The 24,389-nt window shown below is 32.9% G+C and overlaps 3 protein-coding genes across 5 annotated transcripts in view; 2 read left to right on the forward strand and 1 right to left on the reverse strand.

Moving 5' to 3' along the window:
- The first annotated feature begins 5,419 nt into the window (after positions 1-5,419).
- Positions 5,420-12,420, forward strand: LOC120339642 (C4b-binding protein alpha chain-like). Its single transcript, XM_039407806.2, has 12 exons — positions 5,420-5,569; positions 6,017-6,085; positions 6,193-6,441; positions 6,657-6,887; positions 7,361-7,594; positions 7,910-8,134; positions 9,103-9,321; positions 9,509-9,730; positions 10,081-10,296; positions 10,775-10,990; positions 11,178-11,420; positions 11,733-12,420. The coding sequence occupies exons 1-12, from the start codon at positions 5,428-5,430 to the stop codon at positions 12,020-12,022; spliced, it is 2,556 nt and encodes an 851-aa protein (XP_039263740.2). The 5' UTR covers positions 5,420-5,427; the 3' UTR covers positions 12,023-12,420.
- A 431-nt stretch (positions 12,421-12,851) lies between these two features.
- Positions 12,852-24,356, reverse strand: LOC120339643 (uncharacterized). 3 transcript variants are annotated; one of them, XM_039407808.2, is made up of 4 exons: positions 23,966-24,356; positions 15,829-16,012; positions 14,143-14,284; positions 12,852-13,429 (listed from the first exon to the last, which is right to left on the reverse strand). In XM_039407808.2, exons 2-4 carry the CDS (start codon positions 16,009-16,011, stop codon positions 13,224-13,226), a joined length of 531 nt encoding a protein of 176 aa, XP_039263742.2. In that variant the 5' UTR covers position 16,012; positions 23,966-24,356; the 3' UTR covers positions 12,852-13,223. The 3 variants fall into 3 exon arrangements, with proteins under 3 accessions (XP_039263742.2, XP_077972744.1, XP_039263741.2); XM_078116618.1 differs by lacking the exon at positions 23,966-24,356 and adding an exon at positions 17,110-17,279; XM_039407807.2 differs by lacking the exon at positions 23,966-24,356 and adding an exon at positions 16,259-16,949.
- LOC120339640 (uncharacterized) overlaps positions 18,898-24,389 on the forward strand; it is a 52,224-nt gene continuing 46,732 nt past the window's right edge. The window contains exons 1-4 of the mRNA XM_039407805.2: positions 18,898-19,174; positions 21,973-22,108; positions 22,717-22,806; positions 23,382-23,560. Coding sequence (XP_039263739.2) covers positions 19,081-19,174; positions 21,973-22,108; positions 22,717-22,806; positions 23,382-23,560 — 499 coding nt within the window. The 5' untranslated portion in view covers positions 18,898-19,080. The remainder of the gene's footprint in view (positions 19,175-21,972; positions 22,109-22,716; positions 22,807-23,381; positions 23,561-24,389) is intronic.

Here is a 24,389-nt window from a genome sequence, read left to right on the forward strand (position 1 = left end):
TCAGGTATAATCCTACGCGCACAAATGTGTTCCCTGGGTTTCCAACTCACCACTGATTTTCTTGAGCAATATTCAATATGAAAATGTTATATAAATTCTCCATGCTACAAGTTCAACAGGAAGTAATATATTTATAATAATGATAAGAGAATATAGAATTGAATACTAAAATTCGGAAAATTTGTTTTTACGTGTAGAAGGTAATTTAATTGGAGAATGCTGCTTAACTACTTAGTTATCTACTCGCGATGCCGGTACCGTACCGTCTTACCAAATACCGGTAGTCGGTTATAGTCGCTTTGCGTCTGACCGTACCGGTAGCCATGCAATCACTCATGAAAGAATGGGAGATACGGATAGTCTCGTAGAATATAGACTACTGAAACACTCTCTGCACCTGCCCCATAACGTACAGCCGTAACGTACCGATCCAGACAAATGATAAATCGCCCGTGCTAAACCATTTATTTCAATCCATACCTCGATCCTAGTAGAATATAGTGAGTCGAGGTATGGATTGAAATAAATGGTTGAGCACAGGCGATTTATCATTTGTCTGGATCGGTACGTTACGGCTGTACGGTATCGGGCAGGCGCAGAGAGTGTTTCAGTAGTCTATATTCTACGAGACTATCCGTATCTCCCATTCTTTCATGAGTGATTGCATGGGTACCGGTACGGTCAGACGGTAACGTACCGGCATCGCACGAGTGTCCAGACAACTGAGCAGTTAAGCAGCATTTTCCAATTAAATTACCTTCTACACGTAAAAACAAATTTTCGTATTCAATTCTATATTCTATTATCATTATTATAAATATATTGCTTGTGGTTGAACTTGTAGCATGGAGAATTCATAGAACATTTTCATGTTGAATTTATTGAATATTGCTCATGAAAATCAGTAGTGAGTTAGCATCAAATTTTCTAAAAATAAAAACGCGTGACAACGATGGACCACGAGGCGGACCATCGTTGTCAACCTTTTTATTTTCTTTTTATCCAATTTTTTTTCAATTTTTTTTTTTTTAATTATTTTTTTTTTCATTTATTTTTTTTCAATTATTTTTATGTTTTTTCACAACAATTTTTTTATTTTCGCTTTTTCATTTTATTTTTTCATTTTTTTTTTTAATTTTACGCGTGACAACGATGGGTCACCATAGTAGTCCAACTTTATATAAAAATTGAAATACATTCATTCATACTGTACTTAGTTCTACAACAAATTTGAGCAGCCCAGCTACGTAGTCCAATGCAAATTTGAAATACGCTTATACATCCTGCCATTTTGCAATAAATAATGCAATTAAACTATATGACAAAAAACAAAAAGTGGACATAAATACTCATAATGAACAAAGCGGAATTTATAATTATAAAAGATTCTTCGTCTCAATGTCTTTATTTTTTAAATAGTACTTTGATATGCTTTTTCTTATTGTTGGAGTTATGAATCAGACCGGCACAATGCACATCTTTTTAACAGTAAGCACTTTAAAATTTGACAATATGGTACTTTTGAAAGTTTTTATTGCAAGTTGTCAATATTCAAAATTAGATTTCACATATATTTTTAAAATTTTTCGTACCGCTTGATATGATCAGCAAAATGATCATTTTTTGCTGGAGGCTAAAACAAGGCAAGTTATTGTATAAACAGACGTCAGTATTAAGTTTGTACAATCTGCTTTTACGTCATGTATTTATACCTACATGATTATTATCAGTTGAGGCATTAAAAACCACATTATGTTATCACTGTTGAGAAAATAGTAAAATGAAATATGAAAAATTGTAATAATTTAATCATAAAAATCATAACTTTTCTGAGTTTATAAATTTGAATAATTTCATTCTATTTATCATTTTTTCATGGAGTCTCAAATTACGCAAAATGCAAAATAAATCGCTATAAATTTTGAACAATATTAATGTTTATGCATTATATGTTGTTATATTTTCATATAATATATTTTTTTTAAATGTCAAGTCGAAAAAAGCATGACCGGAATGACTCACCATAATTTATAGATATAACTTACTTTACGTTAAAATGCAAATGTTAGCTACGAAAAAATTACATAATTTATGAAAAAAGTTATTAAATTGAAATAAATATCTGACATGAACTCGAAAATGAGTCTTTGTTATATAGGGGGAAAGGGAAATATAAAAATGCTAACGGCATAAATTTAATTGTTGGAATTTGTTCAATCGTTTTAACGTCTACATAAAATATTGATCTTGCAGAATTTTGCATGTTACTGCATAATTCGTTACGAAACTGCTATCTGAGTATCTTTCATAAATTATTGTGCTTAGGTCAGGTCATTCGAGTTACATAGACGGATTTCCAGTAATTAATTAGTTAAAAAATAGAATAACTCATTATTTAATCAGCTGAGTCAACCAGTCAGGTGTTAGGTGTTTTTTGATAATTATCATTTATATTAACACATTATAGAATTGTGTTTGAAATTTTTTAACGGCCTATTTATTATTACAATATTAAGAGTAGTGATTGAGCTGATGAGCTGGCTTATTTATTTTTATTACGATTATTATCATATAATGCATTTAGTTGTCAATACTGTTATATGCACCTGTGTTGTGTAGACCGAAGATTCTGGTAAGATCGCCATATTTTCGATTGAAGGTGTGCTGCAAAAAGACAAAATTGGCAAAGTTGATAGAAATATAAATAGAACAGCCAACAGGAGCCACTTTTGAAAGTTGTGTAGATTAGTTTGTAAAGGTATGGAATGATCTGAAGTAGTCGATGTTATTTGGATTTGAAAATGGTTAATCACTTTTAATAATTTTGCCCAGTCAGTGTTTCTGAAAAAAAAATGTGAGTCTAGGATGAAGACAAATCAAAAACATAATTTAGGTTCATGGATTTTTTCTGGAACAAAATATAAAAATGTTCGAAGACAACATAAATTAGTTCGCCTAATACATCCTAGTATATAGTTTTTTTGGGACCTCCTGAAGTATGCGCACCAAGATAGCGCACAACCTGAACTTAGGTTGTGTACCAGGTTGGGGGTTCAGTTTGTGCGACATCTTGGTGCGCATACTTCAGGAGTACCGTTTTTGATATATTTAGTGAACAATAAATCCGTCTCATATGAATAGGGTATTATTTTTATACTTTTATACTGAATAATATAATTGAATATGTATTTCAATGCATTAATTCAAAGCCTTTCAAAGGTGAGCCTTTCAAAGGTATTCATATAATTAAGTATTTCCACATATAGTTTATAAATATAAAATCATTTCTTTAATTTGATTTGTCAACAAAACTTGGGTATATAATTTGTAGTATTGTTCCAAAACTTTTTAAAACATTACCAATTTTATTTTATTAAACTTTTTACTATTGCTTATTTTATCGCCATTTCACCTCAGATTTTGTGTTTCAAATCGAATATGGTGGATTAGAATAACAGTAAATAATAAGCAGTATTACAAATTAACAAAATGGCTGTCATGTTTTCATTGTAAAAATAGTGTAAATGGGGTAATTTTGTTCGAAATAATCTAGTACTACTGTTTGGGATTGCAAGTGACCTTTCATATTGGATTATGGGATTCAACTATTGCTAAGTAGCTGACGCAACAGATGCGTTATGATAAATGACACGAATTCATCGCCTTCAGAAATACATGGATGGATACACAAAAATTATGGTTTATGAGGTCGTTATTAGATGATATAATTCACCACTACATCACGGCAAATTTACCATTCTGGAATTTTTATTTTTATTTTTTTCAAGTTACTAAATTTTCATACATATTCATGTTTTCTGTATCTTTTTTGACTAAAAACGTGATAAAATATATATTAACATTTTCGTATGTTTGTTGCACCACTGTAAAATCTTTCACCTATAATATAAACAGCTGAGTAACCTACAGGCAAGACAAACCTCAAGTAGTTGGTACAGCACAGAGAAGAGTGTTAAACAATGAGCTGATGTGATAGTCTCACCACCATGACTTGAAAAGATGCATAACTGGTTTCCTTCAGTTCTATTTCTTACAGTTCAAATTATTCTTTTACCGTGCTACGTTAAGTTGTTTTGTTAACGGCAATTCAATTTCAATCAAACTAACGCTTTTTATATTATATTCTATATTCACAAAATCGTTCACTCTACATATTTATATATAGACATTCTTAGAAAAATATTAATTTCAAGTTTTTAGATTTTTAATTATATTAGTGTATAACGAACACTGCTTTTTCTACAATGAATCTATGTGTTTACTAATTTTTTTCTTCAATGAGGTGTATTTTACAGTATGCATTCAGTGACTTCATTCATTAAGAGTAAGTCGATTGAAGCTACGACTGTCATTATAACCAGGTTATCTGGCAATTGTAAAACAGATTAACATAATTAAAGTTGGTAATCGTGATACGGTTTATAATTTATCAAGCAATTAGTATTTTCGATGATTTGATGAGTCAAACTATACGTCTAATAATCTAAAATGGGCAGGTTCAATCGGGTTTAAGAAATTCAAATTGAGTTTTTACAAAAAGGATTTTTATAATCACAAAATTGCTTTGTGAGACACAACACAGATGTAAGGACCCGAGGCCAAATTTGAAGTGACAAAATTGCTTTTGCGGTTTAATAAACTACATGAATGATAAGACTATTCTATCACATTAAGAAATATTAGTAATATTTAGTGATATTCATCTGTCATTCAAATTGAAAATTGGTTTGAATTTATCTCTTTGTCATATATTGTGACACAAATATTTCAATTACCCAAAGAAAATGTTTGCATTAAATAATAAGTTTGAATTATCCTTAAATAAAAAAAAGTATCAATTTCATGTGTTTTTCTAATAGTGTAAAAAGATATATAAATGAAGAAATTTGATAAAACTTGAAAGCAAATAGATACGGCTAGAATGGATTGAAAAACAAGAGTTAGACGATATCATATTTAGGCTATGGCTTATTGTAGAAGCTTCTGGCTGTTTTTACCTATCAAGGTCGTTTCAAGAATAGACATTGACGTTTTCAATCTTGTCTATATGAACAGGGCTTTAGCAAGTTGCAAATTTAATTGTTATATTTTATTTTTCATTCTATTATTATTTGATGCAAAACTCAGTCATATCAGGTATATTTTGTAAAATAAACTTTTGAACTAATAAAATAAAATAAACTTAGAAGTAATTATATTTTGTGGCATAAGAAGGCATTTGGCCTCATCATCTATAATTTGGAATATATATATATATTTGATAATCAAGTTTAGTTTGATGTTAATATTTGTGACCATTATTATTAGAATCAGAGATATTTACACTGAGCATTAGAAAGTGCTTTTTTCTTAGTTGAGATCAACGTAAATTATAATTCTTCATTCAATAGAAATGTATAATATTTTATGTTCAATATTCTATTCAGTGACAACATGGATTTAAAACTAGTTTTTATTTGTTTGAGTTTTACAACTGTGCAATGTCACGCTGGGGGATATGGAACGAATGATAATTACAATCCATTTGTTCCTCAAAATGGATATGATTGTGAGTTTTAAAAAAGTTATATTACCTCTTTACTTTTACAATCATTTGCAAACGTTAAACAGGAAACATCAATTACCTTGCAGAACGTTGATACTGCTCCATCTTATACTCCTAATAGTTTGCCCTGATTGTGAACTTTTTTGAAATTTTGTTCTACAGTCATGGATGCAGAAACACAGTAGCTTGAGAGTGTTTGTAAGAATTATTTCTTCAGCTTGTAATGGGGCTTGTACTTTACAATTGCTTACATCTACTGGTTTTATTTAAAATAATACGGATCGAAATTTTAGATCATAAGTAGAATCTTTATCATTGAATCTTTCACTATTTCTTCTTTTTTTTGGATAACGAATACTATCAAAATAATACATTTAGAACTTTTCGACTGCTTTCAACTGTTTCTCTGTTAAATTACTCTAACCGAAGAAAAATATTTTTTATTTCTAGGGGACACAGACGCATTATTGACGGACTTTCCCACGATTAGTTTACCTGATATTCCCAACCTTCTTGATGGTAAGTGATTGAAAGAAAAAAGGTTAAAATAAATAATACTATCAAATGTGTTCTCTTGAAACATTGGTTCTTCATCTTTTTAACTAGATTTTTCAAATTTTTCACAGATCTCACAGATACTGCGGACATGATTACAGGAGAATTGAAGACAATAAAAAGCTGTATACCACCAATCCAATTGGGACTTGTTGTCACCCCATTCAAAAGATCGTATGATGACGGAGAAAAGATCACGCTTTCTTGCAAGGAAGGTTATGAGCTTGCTGGAGTTCAAAACACCTCAACTTGTAAAGGTTATGCATTCCTACAGGATTACGGTACATTCATGCCAGCTGTGGGTCCCACTACGTGCATCAGTAAGTATTTTAACGATTCTATGGTGGCTCACATTTTTTTGAGAAGAACCTAAAATATTAGTTTTTACTGATATCTCTTTTGTGTGCTCCTCCATCATTTTCCCCCTTAAGCTAACCAGTGAAGTTCGAACTTCCACAATTTCACATCGACCTTCTTTTTTCATATTATGTAATGGCGCAATATAGTATATAACCTTACAATATTTTTTATATAGAAATTCCAAAATGCACTGCATTAATACAAGAGGGTCTGGTGGTTGAGCCATTCAAAATGTTTTACGAAATCGGAGAAACTATTTCAATATCTTGTATGGAAGGTTATACACTAGCAGAGGAAGAAGTACTTACTTGCAGTAGAGATAAAAATGATTATTACTCTCAAATGATGTATTATTCATTTTCTGGTGGAGCGAAATTTTTATTGAAAGGAATGCAGGCTTGCCAAAGTATGATTTTATTTCTTGTTTAGCTCCATGCTTCGTGACTACTTTATAGAGTTAATTACGGAAAATCTATTTTGCGGTCTGTCAATTTTATTGTGAATTCATATTCATATTCTCAGAAGGTACCGTCTATACGTTTTTTCGTACCCTCCAACCTTCTTCTACCTTTTCAACCGAAAAATTGATCTCTGACTCATCTTCATTCTTTTTAATAACATTTTGCCCCGCAAGCTTTTTCATGAAGAATTGGGCGGGTTGCTAACTTGAAATTAATCTTGAAATTCACAAAATGGGTTTGAACTATTAAGAACAATCTAATTCTTACAAAAACCAAATAAAAATAATGACTGCAAAGTTACATTGATAAAAGCCAGAATACTGTACTTGAAGACAGAAAGAAGCCACGTTGTCGCTATTAACTGATTCACTACATTGATAAATCAATTTTTTTGAACAAATTATCTATATTTTCGCAGGAATTAGAGACTGCCCATTACCAATTTACAGCGGACTTATTGTTGAACCATTTCAACCATTTTATAAGAAAGGTGAAGAAATCACCTTGTCATGTGCTGAAGGATACGACTTGGTAGCCTCAAACAAGAGCAAGTGTGATGAGACTGGGGCCTTTGACATGCAAATTGACTCAGGAGTTGAAGTGTCACCTGTTGGTTATTTCAGCATTTCGCGTTCTACTATACCGTGCAAAAGTAATGACATGCATTATTGTTTCTGAAATGACCGAATTTCACACACATTGTTTGAGGGGATGATTTGAAAAATTGATTAAAGTATCGGCGTGATCGATTACCATACCGTGATTGATGTAAGACTAACACACATGCAGGCTTGCTCATAGACAATGATCCGTGCAAGAACAAAAAATATACAACTCCGAACCTACCCTGATAATAGGATTTACTTTTATAATCTGTTATCAACTCACTCCTTCCCTTTTTCTTTTTCTCTCTCTATTTCCATATAGCTTACATTTTGTGAGTAACATCTCTCTTGTATTTTGACAGAAAAAGTCACTTGCAGACCACCTTTCCATCAGGGGATGGAGGTAACTCCCTCAAAGTCTTCATACTTCGCCGGAGAAACCATCACTATTTTGTGCAAAACTGGTTACGAGATGACGGGGCCGAGCACAACAACTTGTAAAGAAATAAACGCTGATTATTTTGATATTTTGGACAACAATCCAGTTGGAGATTTCCGACCAGCAATATACTACAACACATGCAAAAGTAAGTGTGGCCGGTGCTCCCGAAGTATGTGCACCAAGATGGCGCACAACCTGAACACAGTATGTGTACCAGGTTAGGGTTCAGGTTGTGCGCCATCTTGGTACACATACTTCCGGAGCGCCATGTGACCAATAGTTTATAACCAAAAGCTATTGAGATTGCCTGTGTGGTGATAACATCGTATTGAATTTACTTCGCTTGTCATAATTTTGTCTATCCAAAAATAACATTTTTTGCAAAAAAAAAACACATTTTAATAAATAAATTGTTGGAGAATATCGACCTGATTATCTAACTGCAGAAAAACTACATCGTTACAGCGCATATTGGCCCAAAGCACACCTTGGGATGAAAGGTTTAAAATGTGTTCTTTACTAATAAAATTTGGGTCCAGCTACAGAAAATTTTTCTGAGAATCTATCCCGTCAATGTATTTTTTACGCATGCGGTTGCTTACTTTAATTTTAAAATAAGATTTTATCGCAATGAAAAAAAAGTTGTTGCTCTTGAACTTGAAATCTCTCTGTAGACAAAGCGGTTAAAGTAGATGCCTAAAAATAATTCGCCTCATGGTACGAGCAATTCAACAGTTGCTTAAGGCATAATTGCGATTTATGTGCAATGTAAAATATATTCTTGAATATGCCTGTAGCTATGTATACTTTCGTATTAAAAGATGTTCCTAATTACCTAGCAAGCGATTTGATATTGATGGCCATACATACATAATGTCGTAGACGTAGGGTATTTAAAATCACTATTCGAGCAATATGTACAGACATCTCCGCCACAAAAATAAAAAGATGTTTAAATATCACAACTGACCATTTGTAACATCTCTTTTTGTGATGTTTGTGCTAGGAAAACTCGTTAACAGAAAGCAATAGTAGCCTACGTGAGATAATGTTGCTGAAATGTGTCTCCTTCCAGTCAAAATTTTCATGTTCAAGCAAGCTGGTTATTTTTAGGACTCCCAAGATGTTTTTCACCATTGAGAAAGGGAATGAAAATTGTACCTAAACAAACATACTATGAATTGGGCGAGATCATCACAATATCTTGCTCTGAGGGATTCGAGCTTACTAGTGACGTCACAACCAGAACATGCACGAAAAATGGATTCATAGAATACCACAGAATTGCTACAGCCGGATTCAAACCCTCCATTGAAACCTCCATCTGCAGAAGTAAGTTGGCTTCGTATCAAATTGTATTATTGAGAAACAAAATTAATCAAATCAAGTACTACTAATGTCAAATCGATTGACAACACAGTCTACAGCAACAAGAATAATAAAAAAGGTAACTTAACAAAATGATCCTTAATTACACTTTGAGTCCAAAAAAATAATTCATTTCACTTTTTTTGTTCAGAGAAGCCTAGCTGTAGAGCACCAATACAACTGGGCATCGTTTTGAGCCCCAAAAAGAGAGCATACGACGTTGGCGAGGTAGTAGAAATATCGTGTGCTGAAGGCTACGAACTCAAAAGAACTAATCAAAGTCTCTGCAAAGCCAGTACATCTATGGAATGGGACCTCGATGGAGCACAATTCGGAGAATTTTCACCACAAATTGACAGCAAAGTCTGTGAGAGTAAGTATATCTAAATCAATGCATAATCAATGCATTCATTAATATTAAAAACAGGTTTAAACAGCAAAAGTTGTAACTTATTTCAATAAAATGTCCGTAGTTACACCTTTTGAGTTTGTCATTTACTGACACTAAATTCATAAATCACAATGTTGCATCAAATGTGCTATAAATATAAAAGTTGCTAAATGTGGGTTTACTGTGTATTACACCTACCAAAATATTTCATCACAACATTATGAGACAAACTACCTTTTTCCTTACAACGTTTTTCGATGCCACAAATTCAGGGTTTGCAAAACACGTTTTACAAAGTTAAAGGAATGTTTTTCGACAACTCTATTTTGCAGAAATCCGATCTTGTCGTCCACCAGTACGAGAAGGTCTCACAATTGAGCCGAATAAAGGATATTACAGAATAGGAGAAAAGATATCACTTTCGTGTGAAGATGGGTATGAACTTAGAGTTGCTCCAATGAGCACTTGCAGAAGTTCTGGATCCTTTTTCAGTAAACTGTCTAAGGAAGGAAAATTTGATCCTCAGATCACGTGGGACGCCTGTCGAAGTATGTGGAATTATTATTAAATAAATAAATGTATGTTTTACGAGTTTAGGAATAACACCAAGTCATACAACAGAAATCGCAATAGTGTTATTATGGCCCCCTCTTTTTTAGAGAAGAATATTATTTATACAAGGAGGATACGATGCAGCAGCTAGTGAGTCACAAATCACTACAGATTAAACTAATGATTTCAATTAGAACTCAGGGTTGTTCGGATTATCAATGTCAGGTTTCATCTAAAGAAACACGTCAAAGCTTATAAGTCTAACATCTTCTGAATATCTTTAATATTTAAGCTAAGTGAATGATTTAGCAGTCAAGCACCGTACAAAATTTGATATGTCCCCTAGCCATGACTAATTCGTATTTGCGTAATTGAGATATGTGCAAAACTATTTATGCCTTATTGCCCGATAAAAATTAATAACTTTTAAAACTTTTTTAATCGTAAACCCACTGAAAAAGATAAATTTTGTAGAGCCAACTGTCTGCGAGTTACCTGAAGAGGACAACTTGATTGTAACACCTCTCAAAGAAACGTATCATGAAGGCGAAGAGATAGTTTTGTCATGCGCTCGGGGGTATAGTCTGATATCTCTAAAATCAATGATGTGCGGAAGAGCTGCATTTTGTCGAGGAAAAGAAGGTGTTACTGGCTGCTTTTTCCCTGGAGTTTCTAAAGGAATTTGCAAAGGTAGGAAATTCATTTTATTTGTTTCATTCCACATCCAAGTTTGCCAATTCTGATCGATCAAAATCAGCATTTCTATGTTCCATATCCTATATATACTTACCTCTTAATCGTTCTGTTGCTATCGCTTCGTATTCTACTCATAAATATAAATATTCGAAGTAAACCGAAGTGCCTCAATCTCAAACAGAAAAGCCCAAGTGTTCCGCACCAAATAAGGAAAAGGGGCTGGTATTAACTCCGATGAAGGAAACTTACTATGAAGGTGAAGAAGTCACACTTTCATGCAAAGACGGTTATGAGCTTATAGGCCCGTCTACAAGCAAGTGCAAGGCAAACAGTATCGATCTCTCAAACTACAGTATGTTCATTAGCTTTTCGCTCAACGCCGGAAAAAATACATTTTCACCTGCAATAAGGAATCCATGCAAAAGTAAGAAACTATTGTTCACTTATAATATTTTATTATCGGTGAAATTTTCTCTCCAATGTCTGAGCTACGGTGCTCGTAAAGGTCTTTCTAATCTGTGTACACTGTTTGGTGTTTCAAAAAATGCGCGAACTGGGGTTCTGGTTCAGGACTCACTATTTTCTCACAATGCATCCTTCTCTCACAGTACATCATTCTCACACAGTGCATCATTCTCTCACAGTGCATCATTCTCTCAAAGTGCACCATTCTCTCGCAGTGCGTCATTTTCTCACAGTGCGTTCGAGCACATTATATTACGTTTATATTACTCAGAAATATTTGATCCACAAAACGGAATGACGACAGAAGATGAAGAAGAGTACGAGCCGGAGACTGAGGTGGAAAACGGAATGGCGGAAGATGAGACATACGAAGTGCCAGAAGCGGCAACAGAGGATGAAAGTGAAATTGAAACAGAAGGCGACGATGAAGACGCAGCAGATACAGTAAGTGAAGAAGCTTGGCCGGTGGAGTATCCTGGAGGTGAAGAGAAGACTGAAGAGCTACCACCAAATGTTAAAAATGGCTTGGAAAAAGAAGCTGTTTTTATTATGGAGCCTTAAAATAACTTGTTGTCATTCTAAAGTTGTTCGTAAAATGATTTAAGTTTACCCATCATCCATAATCCATGCTTAACATTAAAACATCGACGGCCACGATTACTTAATACCATTTGATTTGTTAAATAACCATCGCGGATTCCATTACAAGAAATTGCGTATTCGAAAAATGGGTCATAGATAAAAATATGCTTTATATTTGGCCTAATCAAATATGGAATCTCTTGTGATATTCCAAATTAGAGTATTATTTCAAATTCTTTTTCTAGTGCTTTGAAATTGGCGTATCGATAGTGTATTAGCCAAGCTTACCATATTATTTGGATAAAATTACAAGCCTAAGTGCATACACATGCAAAGATATGCTGTTAGCAAAATAAAACAAATCACTGCACTTCAAAGCGTTTTGTTTTTACCATGAAATTTGAGTTTTATTGGGGGGTTTAGTAATGTGCCATAATGGGTTACAAAACGCGATTTATATTTTGTTCGTATTTATGCCAACGTCGACGTACCTCAAATGCTTTCCAATCTCTGATGAAAACTTGAAGCCGTTGCGACCACAATACACAAAATAGTCTGACGTGTTTTTTTTTGGAATTGAGTAATGATATTCAAAAGAAGTAGCATAAATAAAAGTGATGTAAAAGTGATTTCTTGGGAATTAAAGGTAGTTTATTAGATACAGTGTTTTTGGTGAGCATATTCTATCATCATTCGTAGGCGGACCACAATTGTGCGACTCCTGACAACAACACCTCATATTTGGCTACTTTCACAGAAACAATAAACTCTGACAAAAGACGCAAATAAATATTGCATTAAAACACATATATATTTCAACAATTTTTAAGAGGACTATTTCTAGTAAAATGAGTAAGACTAAAAACCGTACAAGAAAAAATAAATTTGAAGAAATTGTTTATATTATCTATTTAATCTTTATATTATATTACAAATATGCGTGGCCTGTTATATTAGACAGTCGTTAGCATATTGGCATTTAGTTTTTGGTTCACACTTGATAATAACAAATTGACTTCTATTTAAATATTATGTTTAAAATAGATGAACCAAGGAACCAATTCCTTTAAATTCATATTTGTTAAAGTTAAATTCGGAAATCTCAGACCATAGCAAACTGGCAGTGTAAGGACATGACGTAAGAAATCAACATACTTTCAAAAATATTTAGGTACAGTATTCATGCATTTCTATTTATAGTAATGTCACAGTGACACCTGAAAACACTAATTGCAATTCCAACAATAGAAATAATTGCAGTAATAATTATAGGAACCAGAAACCATAAAACTATGTAATATCCTAAGTACAGGCAAAGTGCCAATCCTGCAATTCCAATCGAACAGATTGTCACGAGCATTACAATGATGGCGACGCATCGTCTTCCTTGAATAAAAAAGAATTTTTAGTTCTAGTTTAAAATTTCGACCTACACTCCCGATTTCAGGTTGCCAATACGACTGGAGTTTGCCAAAATGTTGAATGTGACTCCGTGAAATTTAATGGAAGTTTCTGGCTTCAGTACTTTTAAAAACTCTTATTGTAAAAACTCTAATAAAACTCCCGGTTCATCATTCGCTGGACTATAGGATTCATGTTTGTAAAGAAAAACTGATTATATTTGCCCACATACGCGCTATATCAAAATAAATATAATAAAATTGATATTATGCTATTGGGCTTTTTACCTATACAATTTTATCCAATTGTATTGGAGCAGATAATATGATGAAGAACACGCGGTATTTTTTACGGAAATTGAATTTAACATGAAAAACCGTTTACTATGAATATAGTACATCAAAAACTACTTGACCATAATGAAGTATTTTGACTAAAATTTAACTAGACGTATTGGAACTGGATACTCAGAATTAAACATTATGTTGGTTATATGAATTGAAATGAAAAAATTGGTTTCGAAACTATAAATATATAAGTGAATAATTATGGCTGGCTTCACATCCCATCACATGACTGGCCTGGCTTACAAAATGCACTCCTTTTCACAATGAAGTCGTGAAAACCTCATAAATAAGGGTCATGTCTGAACAAAATATCCTTTGAAAAATATTGGCGGAATACATAAAACTACATACGTGACTCGTTCATTTCGTTGGTTATGTCATCATTTGTTTCTTGTTGTATTTGTGGTTGCCTCGGAGGCAGAGGAGGAGGAATTTGCTCTCTTGTCAATGTATCTTGAGTCGTCGTAGTTACTGTGTCTTGCGGAGTGGGATTCTTAAATTCAACGCAATATATATATATGTTTTACAAAACACAAGATGCCGTTATCTAACATCTTGAAAAGTGTTTTAAATATAATATTTAGATCAGGGTTACTCAACAGGGTATAATTTACCTCTGTTACCTATATTTTACCTTGGGGTAAAATGACCTATTTATATATATAGTGAGTATGTTTTACAAGCAAGAAATCACAAATGTGAAATGTGACTGCTGATCGCATAAAATATTGTAACGTACCCTTTTTTACAGTTGTTTTATTAGGCTCACGCCACGGAAAGACATAGTGCTCCTTTTTTCATACTTACTGCATACAGGACCGGTAAAATTAAATTAAATGTACGGACCGGCATTTTATTTTACCGGAACAGAAGAGAATAACATATATTTGCGTAATATATATGATGCAATGTCGGGCACTCAATTCGTTTCTAGACAAAAAAGGCACACCTATTAACATTTCACACAAAGAAAAACTATCGAATAATGTGCCGGCAAAAAGTTGAAATGGGTGAAACATAAAAGAATACCATATATTTGCATAATGAAATGCAGTGCCGGACACCCATTATGTGCAAGAAAGGCACACATAAAACATCTCACATAAAGAGCGTGTACATGCCAAATCATGTACAAACACAATTAACTCTATACAGACAACAGTTTGATTGCTCGTTTACTCAGCGATGGGTATCCGTTATCAAGAGATATTCAAAATTGTGACATTGATCCTTTTGAAAATCTGAACTGTAAAGTAGAGTAACAATTTTAATCAATCTTTTTTCTTTTTCATCGGATTTATCATATTAAATCTTCTGCAGTTGATCGACGCCTCAAAAGATATGAATTTACATTACAATGACAAAGTTGTCGGTAACTTGGCACCAAGATTAAAGCCCTACTGTGCCTTCTCAAAATACTGGAGAAGATCTCAGCGGCCCATGCTCTTTGCGCGTCTCGTGACGACCTGCATGTTCACAATAAGTTCATATCCCACAGGAATATTATACTGCTCTTAGTTGTTTTCTGGTTTAAACGAGGAAATATGCATATCGTTTTATATGGATGGTCATATTAATCAGGAAAAGCATGCAGAACAGAAAAAGCACGCGTGCCGATTTTTAGGTTTCTGAATTTTGCGAGATTTGATGGAGCGCATTCGCGATGAATCGTCGCAATATGACGTCGGAAGAGAAATTACGTAATAAGCCAACGCAACCTCGTTTTGGAAAAGCGATTGAGACGGCATCAAAACAACGAAATTTTGCGCGGATAGGCGGTTGAGAACCACTGATTCAGATGGTACTTGACATCAATAACATGTTTTTTCAAATGAACCCTTAATTAAGTCCCGCAAAGGTCCAGTGATATTACAGCGACTCTTGTGGGTAGTAGGCTACACAAATTTATATAATATAATATATTATTTTTAGATGAAGTACTGATGCTCTGAAGTCGAAATACATATGCTAGCCACCGTGATAATATAAGCTTATGTATATTATAATTAGGTAAATATCCGGTAAATCATTACTCACCTCAGTTGTCCATATACGGTTTTGATAAACATTTTCATTTGTCCCATAGCTTTTATTGAGTTTTGTTGTTTCATACGTTGGAGCAGAGGGGACAATTTGAGATGTTACATTTGGTTGGAGCACATAAGCATTTGAAAACCTTCGTTCTACTCTGGCCGAAGATTCCTCTTTACAGGTGGCCATACTACAAAGAAGAAACGTTTTTATTGTATGTTTTATAATTCTTCGAATTATATATCTTGCTTTTAGCGAATCTCATAACTTTGGCCTCTTGGCAGGACGGATTATTTTGTTATATTTATTTTGGGTCTGTATGACGAAAATTTAAGTTCAGTACTACGATCAAGCTTACTAGTGTACCCAGTAGATTGTCAGCGGCCGACAAAACAGTGTTTATATACCGTTAAACATTCTATGGATGGATACCTACCTCACTATGGTATTTTTTAAAGATATTTTTGCAAAACAGTTCTTCAAAAATCAAGTTCATTGAATGAATGATAACTAAATAAGATCCTAACTACACAGATTCCCTCCTCTCAAAAATATACGTCTCTGACTGAGTAGGAACTGGCTTCGACACCTCGCCCCGATCTTAAATCCCCCCTGTTTCAAAGCGTGCAAGATCTGGATCATTCTATGCTATAAAATGTAGAAATAAATATATGTACCAAAGCATTACAAAAGTTTGAATGGTATACGCGAGTAATTGTTACAACATGCTTCACCGTCCAGCACTCTTATTACAAAGATTAATGCTGTGGATGAAGCGTATCCCAGGCTGCTCTCCTCGTCGGTACCTTATGCCTATCAAGATAAGTGCATTTTGCTGAGATTTCCAACATGAATAACATTGAAATTTCAGGTAAATTCAATCATTTTTATTATCTTAATTCAACTTCATTTCATGTTTAGTCCTTTTTGGTTTATTAAATAATCCCAATTCAATTTAATATTATTGATGAATAAGATTTTCAGTCAAGCGAGAATATAATTCGAGACTGCTTTATTGGAATGAATAAAATAAGGATACGTCATAGCATTCAAGAGCAACTCCTAATTACGGTTGCTAAAGAAACAAATGGCTGTTGTTATATCCCACCATATTACACGTACAATGTCGAAATATGCTACTATTACAGTTTCTTTAGTGTTATATTTACGCATGCCGGTCGAGAAAAACTGTTTGCATATAAATTATATATACAATTCAATGAAACACGATAAAATGTTGACAATGTTTATATATGGATTATTTTCCAGATATAAGCAAAAATTAACCTGCATGATGACATTTGGCCAAGATATTTTTTTTAACATCAGTGCCAAAGAGCAGAGTGCTCAATTACATTCCAGGCAAAAAATTTAAGTCTCTTAGCTCGTTTCCGCCCACTTGTGTTTGAACTAAACCCTGTAGGTAGGTTGTGTGACATCACAGTTCAATCCTAATAAAAGTATCCAAGTCAAAATAAATAAACGATTCTCATATAAAATGACTATTTGTTTCGATCGTGGAACTATTTTCAGCACAAGTTAACAATGAAGCTACGTCACCAAGCAACTATCCCGCCAATCGACAGGCCACCCACAAAAGTGAACAAATTGCACGAAAATCATTCCAATGTTTAGATTTCCATAAATAGGATATGTGTTTTTAGTAACTAATCGTTTTCGACCACTGGAAAGGTGGTAGCTTTTAATATCGTATTAAAACCACTCGTGTAAAACAATTCAACCTAGAGTTGCAAACGATATAGCATTTCAGCTAATCGTTGTTAACACATCATTTTATTTCGATCATCCTAGAAAAAGGTTAGAGAAAGAGACAAAACAGGTATTTTTTTAAATAATACAATACTAGTTTTCGATTTTTTTTTCATTGACTGAATGCACCAGAATATTAGGTTTAAAAACTACTTATTCGTAACGTAATGAACTGTTCACATAGCTCATATTACATTCGGTATTTATCACTTGCTGATGATGTACTTTACTCACATAACCATATTGAAGTGAATATGTTTCATCGCAAGAACTAGCCTCAAAATTTTTCTTCAAGAATTTATACCCTCTATCCAAGTATGATACAATGAAAATTAAAAGAATTTATTTATACTTCATATTTGATCTTAGAATGTCGGTGTTATCGTTAAATGCAGCCTAAGTGATTATGTAGCTGACAATTGCCTCAGGCTGTCAAATGTGAGATAACACGATTGTATGGGAAGCCTCCGTCACACAACGCTACGTTTAACTCTTTCCACTTTACAATGATACAAAAAATGAGGCAGATAACAAAATTTGCCGGTTCAGTTTTTATCCTATTTAATTAATTAAAACAGTTGTTGCATTGGAAAGACGATTTAATATTTAATATAAGTTTAATAATTTTTTATTCTAAATATGTTGTTTTTATTTTATATTTATTTAAAAATTGAGATGTTTGTCATATTATATTGAATATATAATATTTATTCATCGAAACAAAAGTTCTGTTTTAAGCAAAAGTTTAGCTGCCAGTAAATCAAATGCAACTTATTCATTTCCTCAGCTTTCAATTAACGACGAATCCGATATTATTGTTTTATTATGCTTTATTGAATGCACGTGCACGAAAAAAAATAGGAGATGTGTTAATATTTTAGGAAGAACTTGGAATCAATTTTAAAATGCCATTGTTTCTTTTTAATTTTGCTATAGTAAAAGTAAAGTCGAAAAAAGGACTTCGGTTCATCCATTCCGGAATATCGGAATACAATTTTCGGTTTTGAAATTTTGGCACAAAATTATGCCTAGGCTGCCTCAAATGTGGAGGGAGTATACGGGTTAACGTAACGACAACTTGTCCACTTGAGGAACGCTGGTAAAAGACTGTCTCGAGATACAGAAGGTGTCAAGGTCGTTAGTAGAGAGGTAGTTTATTTTTGTCAGATAAACGCTTTCTTCTTCTTTTATATTTTCATTGCAAAACAAGCAAGGCTTATCAATTTGTAAAGTTTACCTTGTCATTTATTTTACATCATGTTTTCGCTGCATTTATTAAGCCAATTAACTTAATTATAGCTATCAAATTAAAACTGTAAACATTGAACAAACACAGAATATCTCTGTTTTGAAGCTCGGGTGGAACGCATCAAGACGAACCTATAGTTTCTCGGAGAAGCTTACTAGATTATTCGCTATTTTTAACATAAGTTGATAGATTTCTGGATTATACCATATTCACAAACGGAGATGTAATTCAAAGGAAATATGTTTCGTATTCCATGTAGTTTCTTGACGATTATCGGTTGGATTTTATATTTTGGATTTATCACTGAAGTGTTTGGTGGTCGTTCTAAAACAGGTAAAATTTGATAATGAGAGAATGTAGCTAGTATACATCGAGATTGGTACTTTACTTGTTTTCTCCCCACAAATAGGGACTGGTGTATGAGCCCAGACTATGCTGATGCATTAGGTTAGAAACCAAGGATTCCGAGTATTTCCTCACGCCCATTTACTCGTGTAATAAATTAAGTAGACGTAATCAAAAATATTATGGTTTTTACAAAATATATTGAACTTTGTGTATATATTAGTGACTGTCCGACCAATACTTTGGTTAGATTAAATTTAGTCTAGATAATCCATTGTTTATTGTAGTTAATTCAAAACATCCTTATAGCAGCATGGTGCAAATAAATATTCAAGTATTTTATATTAGAATAAAACAAATTTTGAAACTTTATGCAGAAAATTCTACGAATAAGGCCAACCAAACTTTATATATAGATTATGGCACACTGCACTTAATCAAATGAAAAGTTTTGATTTCATTATCGATTTTCACAATTAAATTGCTGAAAGTCTAGATTCGATTTCCATCCAATAATATCTAAAAAATATTCTAAACTGAACCATTGCACAGAACGGAAGAAGTTTACAACTGTCAAATTAGAGCACCCATTCGCATCCCCCACATCGCGTACTCCCCAGTCGCAAAGCATGAGAACGTTGTCAGACTAAGATATGTTTATTGCGTCGTTTAGCAACTACTTTCGTACTGATACAAGTTGATACTCATTCAAACGTACTACAACAAATTCAGTCACATCACAAACAACACAGAAGTATCACAAATATTCTAGAGAATGAAAATTTTCGATCCTAAATAACATAGGAAAAGTACATGAATTTTGTACGTCGACATAAAGATGGATTTATTTATTTTAGTTTTTCCTGCCATTGAACATCAATTTCGGCACGGAGTAAACCAAACGATTTATATGCTGACTTTTTGATGGTTTTATTTCAAGATTCCCTGAATGTTTGAAAATTTGCATATACATATTTTTTCGATTACCAAACCGAAGATTTTTGTTATATTCAACTTTCATGAGTGAAGCGAATGGATATCTTTTTGTGGTTTCAAGTTAACGAAATTGCCGATGACTCAGATGTTTGAATATTTCGAAATTTAACTTTGTTGTAGGGATAATAATAATTTATTTTATATATGATTTGTCACCAACGACCAAGATTGATAAGGCGTAAAGCATATTTGAAATAATTTTTTCCGTTGATTTTCCGGATATATGTTTTATTTTTTCGTATAAAAAAACAATAAATTCAATGGCTTTGAATTTCCGCATATATAACCAATATTGCAAATAGGCAACTACAGTGAAATGGATTTGAAAATTGGGTCAAACATCAATCAAACATTTTATATAGCATCGCAGGGACTGTTTACATGTGGGTTTATTTTTTTTTTGATAGAAGCGTCAAATGGACAGCGATTGATTTATGCCAATTGATTAAATAAATTTTCAAGTAATATACATTCATGTTCTCCGTCCAGTCATATGAAATCACAACATAAAATTGCCCTTTATAGCTCTTGGCGCATATCATATGTATGTTTCTTGCAGTCATCGTATGATTGCGATATTTGAAGTTACCAGGTGAACTTTTTTGGGGCGGTATTCAACCTTTTAGAATAGAAAATATTTCAAGGCAAATATCACCCTAGCAAAGCGTACCAGTCCTTTATATAATCAAAGACTTTTTATTTCCGTATTTGAACTATTTTTATTCGTTATATTTTCTACATACATCCCCCTTTTAGATTTCTGGTAGGGTAGTCCTAGAAATATAAGCCAATTAATTACATTAATGTGACTTGTTCATACATTCAGGCAAAAATTCAATTATCAACACATTAAAGTACAAAATAATCTTTTCAGAATCTTTAGGTATACCCTAAGGGTATACAAAAGACGTGATTTTTAAGCGCGGACATAAAAATAAACCGTTTTCGTATGTTGCGAAAATAATCTGATCCTATTGTTTTCTGGGCATTAATAGATTTGTTTTACGACTTAAACTGTTACATATTTATGAAAATGGTACACAAAAGAAAAGTTAGTAGCATTTAACATTCCTCAGACTAAAGATTTAGTTAATTGTATATATCAGCGATTTATGCCGTTTGAAATCAACCGTAATATAGTAATTTATAACTATAACATAAATTGAACAAATTGAAAAATGTACACAAAAAAAAGGTAGTAGTATCTAACATCCCCCAGACTAAAGATTTAGTTAGTTTTGTATATCTGCGATTTATGCCGTTTAACCAACCATAATATAGTTATTTATAAACTATAACATAAATTGAATTCATAATATGTTTAGTTGCTTGAATAAATATATCAAACAATTCCATATACCCTTGATACGATTTAGCTTTAAACTGTAAGTTTCACTTCAATCCTTCTTTGCGATAAAAATAATTATTAACATTAGTAGAGAAGATGAAAAAAAAACATAAGCAAAATAAATATTTATGATGGTATAACAATTTCGAATTGCAATGCTGCAGTTTTATTTTTGAACGTTCCACAAAACTGTTCATGACTAAACTGTGATCTATGTACTCTCTGTAATTTATTCTTTTATCACAAAATTGCACGATGGTGACGATGTAATTCAAAGTAAAATATTTTAGTTATTTCCACTTTTCTAAAGTAGATTTTCTCTATAAATAGTCTCAGTAAAATATTTAATTATTGATAAAAAGAAATGTGATCATATATAGAATTGAAAAAATATGCATGCTAATGAAAAAAATGTCGCTATCGTCTGGGTTCTTTTTTACAGGTCCCAACTGGTATAGAGGATGTTACTTTTTACCTGATCCAGAGACATCCGGAAGATTATCCAGGCAACCACAATATGAAATATCACAAAACTGGACTCCAGCAAAATGCGCAAAGAAATGTATGGACGCAAAAGAGTAAGATATATATTAATAATTATTGGGATCACATATTAATATGCTGAAGCGATGTATTTTTTTGCGGAACTTCGGTACTGGTAATTCAAATATAGTCTATGCTTGGTTATTGTTAACTGTATGAAAAATATCGTACAAGGATATTGTAGGCCAAGAATAGTCGTCAATTAAAAACATTCTAGTGAAAATAAGTTACGGAACATAGTCTGCCAAACAATGGCAAAACAGACAGAAAATAACGATGTGTACGATCTCGTTCCCGACCGATCAAATATGTTCTATTTTTATAAAAACGAATCTCGAAAAACGAATTTTACTAAATTGAATCTCTGACAAACATATGTATACGTAAACTTTCATCAATTTTTTTTATTATTTTTTTTTATATTGTTTGAACTAATTAAATCGTAGTTCCTTTGGTAATAGATCGTTCATTCTAAACTAAAAAGACTTCACTGTTCCAGTAGTGCTATAATCAAGTCACACATTCATAAGATTCATTACATTTATCGGAAACAAATTTGTAACCTATATGTATGTGCACGTTATATACATTTCTGTATAAACAATTCGAAAGAATAGTTGGAGAACATTTGTATTACTTTCAGGTATTCATTTGCATTTCTTTTCAATGGAAACGCATGTTTTTGTCGAAAATACTTAACAAGGAAAGTGTATGAATCAAGTTGTAATCAGAGGTAAGTTTGAATTCCCATTCGAAACAATCAACATTTTATTTGATATTTCAATTAAACTAGACTTTGTGTAAAAAAACATCAGTACCAAAGCAGATATCTGCACGGTCGGCTTGATGGCCGTATGAATGACCCTCAATCTGTACTGTACGTATAGTCGCAACAATGCAAACGATGAATACAATCTCAGAGTTTTATGAAAAGATTTATATGCATTTCCTCACGGCATATACATTCAAATTTTCTCAATGTATTAAATGATTTCAGAGGATTTATTAGTAGTAAAAAAAAAAATATATTATTATGTCATTACGTTAAAAATGCCAATGTCAATGTCAAAGTGTGCCAATTTTCAATACCCCCCCCCCAATACACACACAAAAAAAATTGTCTCTGCTTCTTTCGAAATTGTTGTATATTTTTTGAATATGACAAAGACTTCAATGCTAAAATTCTATCGATCATCAGAAAAGTAACAGAAGACGTTCATGCAATAAATACTGAATTCTGCAATTATTCTTTATCATACAGTATACAGCTGTACTTTTGCTAGGTTGTTAACGTGTCCCAAATTTCAGGTGTAGAAACGATCGCGCTTTTAAATGTGGAGGTACGACTTCAGTCAGTGCATATTCTGTCAATGGTCCTTATATTGCTTCTATACACGTTGTTGTTCGGCCAAAGAAGGTGGTAAGAAACCAACAAGTTAAAGTTACTGTGATGGTAGAACTTGCATCTGACATTTCAACCAAAATCGGTAAGTTTTTAAATTTAGTTTTGTTAAAGACAGAAAAAACACTTCGGCGCTAATATAACTAGAAGATATATCGTGGAAATGTTCAATGTTAATCTAAAGCTTAGGGATCGATAAGTCATTCTTCTCGGTTCAAACCAGGCTAATACCACATTCACATACCTTTACACTGAAGAAGTCATTTCATAGTTGCAAATGCCCCCAAACTTTTCACACCGTTGCGAGTTTGCTTTTTGTAAAAAAAATCACGGCGCATTGGAAAGAAACTTTCACTTAATTAATTACCATTTGCAATATATGCAAATGTAATCGTTAAAAGGTCATAACGTGGCTGAATGTCCAATATAGCCAGTCGTACTACGTATGTTTATCCACTTAATAATATTAAATTACAGAAGTATTACTCACAATCTATTCCAGATCCTTTAAATGGGTCTACCGCAAGGTTCAGTGTTCGCGCCAATTTTGTTTTCGATGTCTTTGATAAATTGTCCATATTTGCCTATGAAACGGTGTACTCACGTCGTGCTCCGGCTTCTCCATGCGTTAAGTCCTGAATAATAGCGTGAAAAATAATGCATCCGTCCTTGAATCAACAAGCAAACAATGAGCAATCTTGACAGCAATTAGCCTAGCAGTTAAAGAGGAGGTTAAATTTGTCAAAACCACGACAACCAGAATCCCAACAAAAATCTAGCACCACATATGTCCACTCCATGTCTAAACCCCACACGATTTTGCACGGAGGTTTTTCAACATATTCCCGAGTATTTCCCTCCAAATGTCCATCTTCAGAGAGTTTTGGATTATTATGTACTGAACTGTACAACTC

This window comes from Styela clava, chromosome 9 (genome assembly GCF_964204865.1).
Source record: "Styela clava chromosome 9, kaStyClav1.hap1.2, whole genome shotgun sequence".
NCBI classification, from domain to species: Eukaryota; Metazoa; Chordata; class Ascidiacea; order Stolidobranchia; family Styelidae; genus Styela; species Styela clava.

Coding starts and splice junctions, on each gene's coding strand:
- LOC120339642 (XM_039407806.2), top strand. CDS start 5,428: ATGTTCAATATTCTATTCAGTGACAACATGGATTTAAAACTAGTTTTT. Junction 10,297..10,774: donor CACGTGGGACGCCTGTCGAA/GTATGTGGAATT, acceptor TAAATTTTGTAG/AGCCAACTGTCTGCGAGTTA. Junction 11,421..11,732: donor AATAAGGAATCCATGCAAAA/GTAAGAAACTAT, acceptor TATATTACTCAG/AAATATTTGATCCACAAAAC.
- LOC120339643 (XM_078116618.1), bottom strand. Junction 14,285..15,828: donor ACCGTATATGGACAACTGAG/GTGAGTAATGAT, acceptor GTTGAATTTAAG/AATCCCACTCCGCAAGACAC. Junction 13,430..14,142: donor CAACGAAATGAACGAGTCAC/GTATGTAGTTTT, acceptor TTTTTATTCAAG/GAAGACGATGCGTCGCCATC.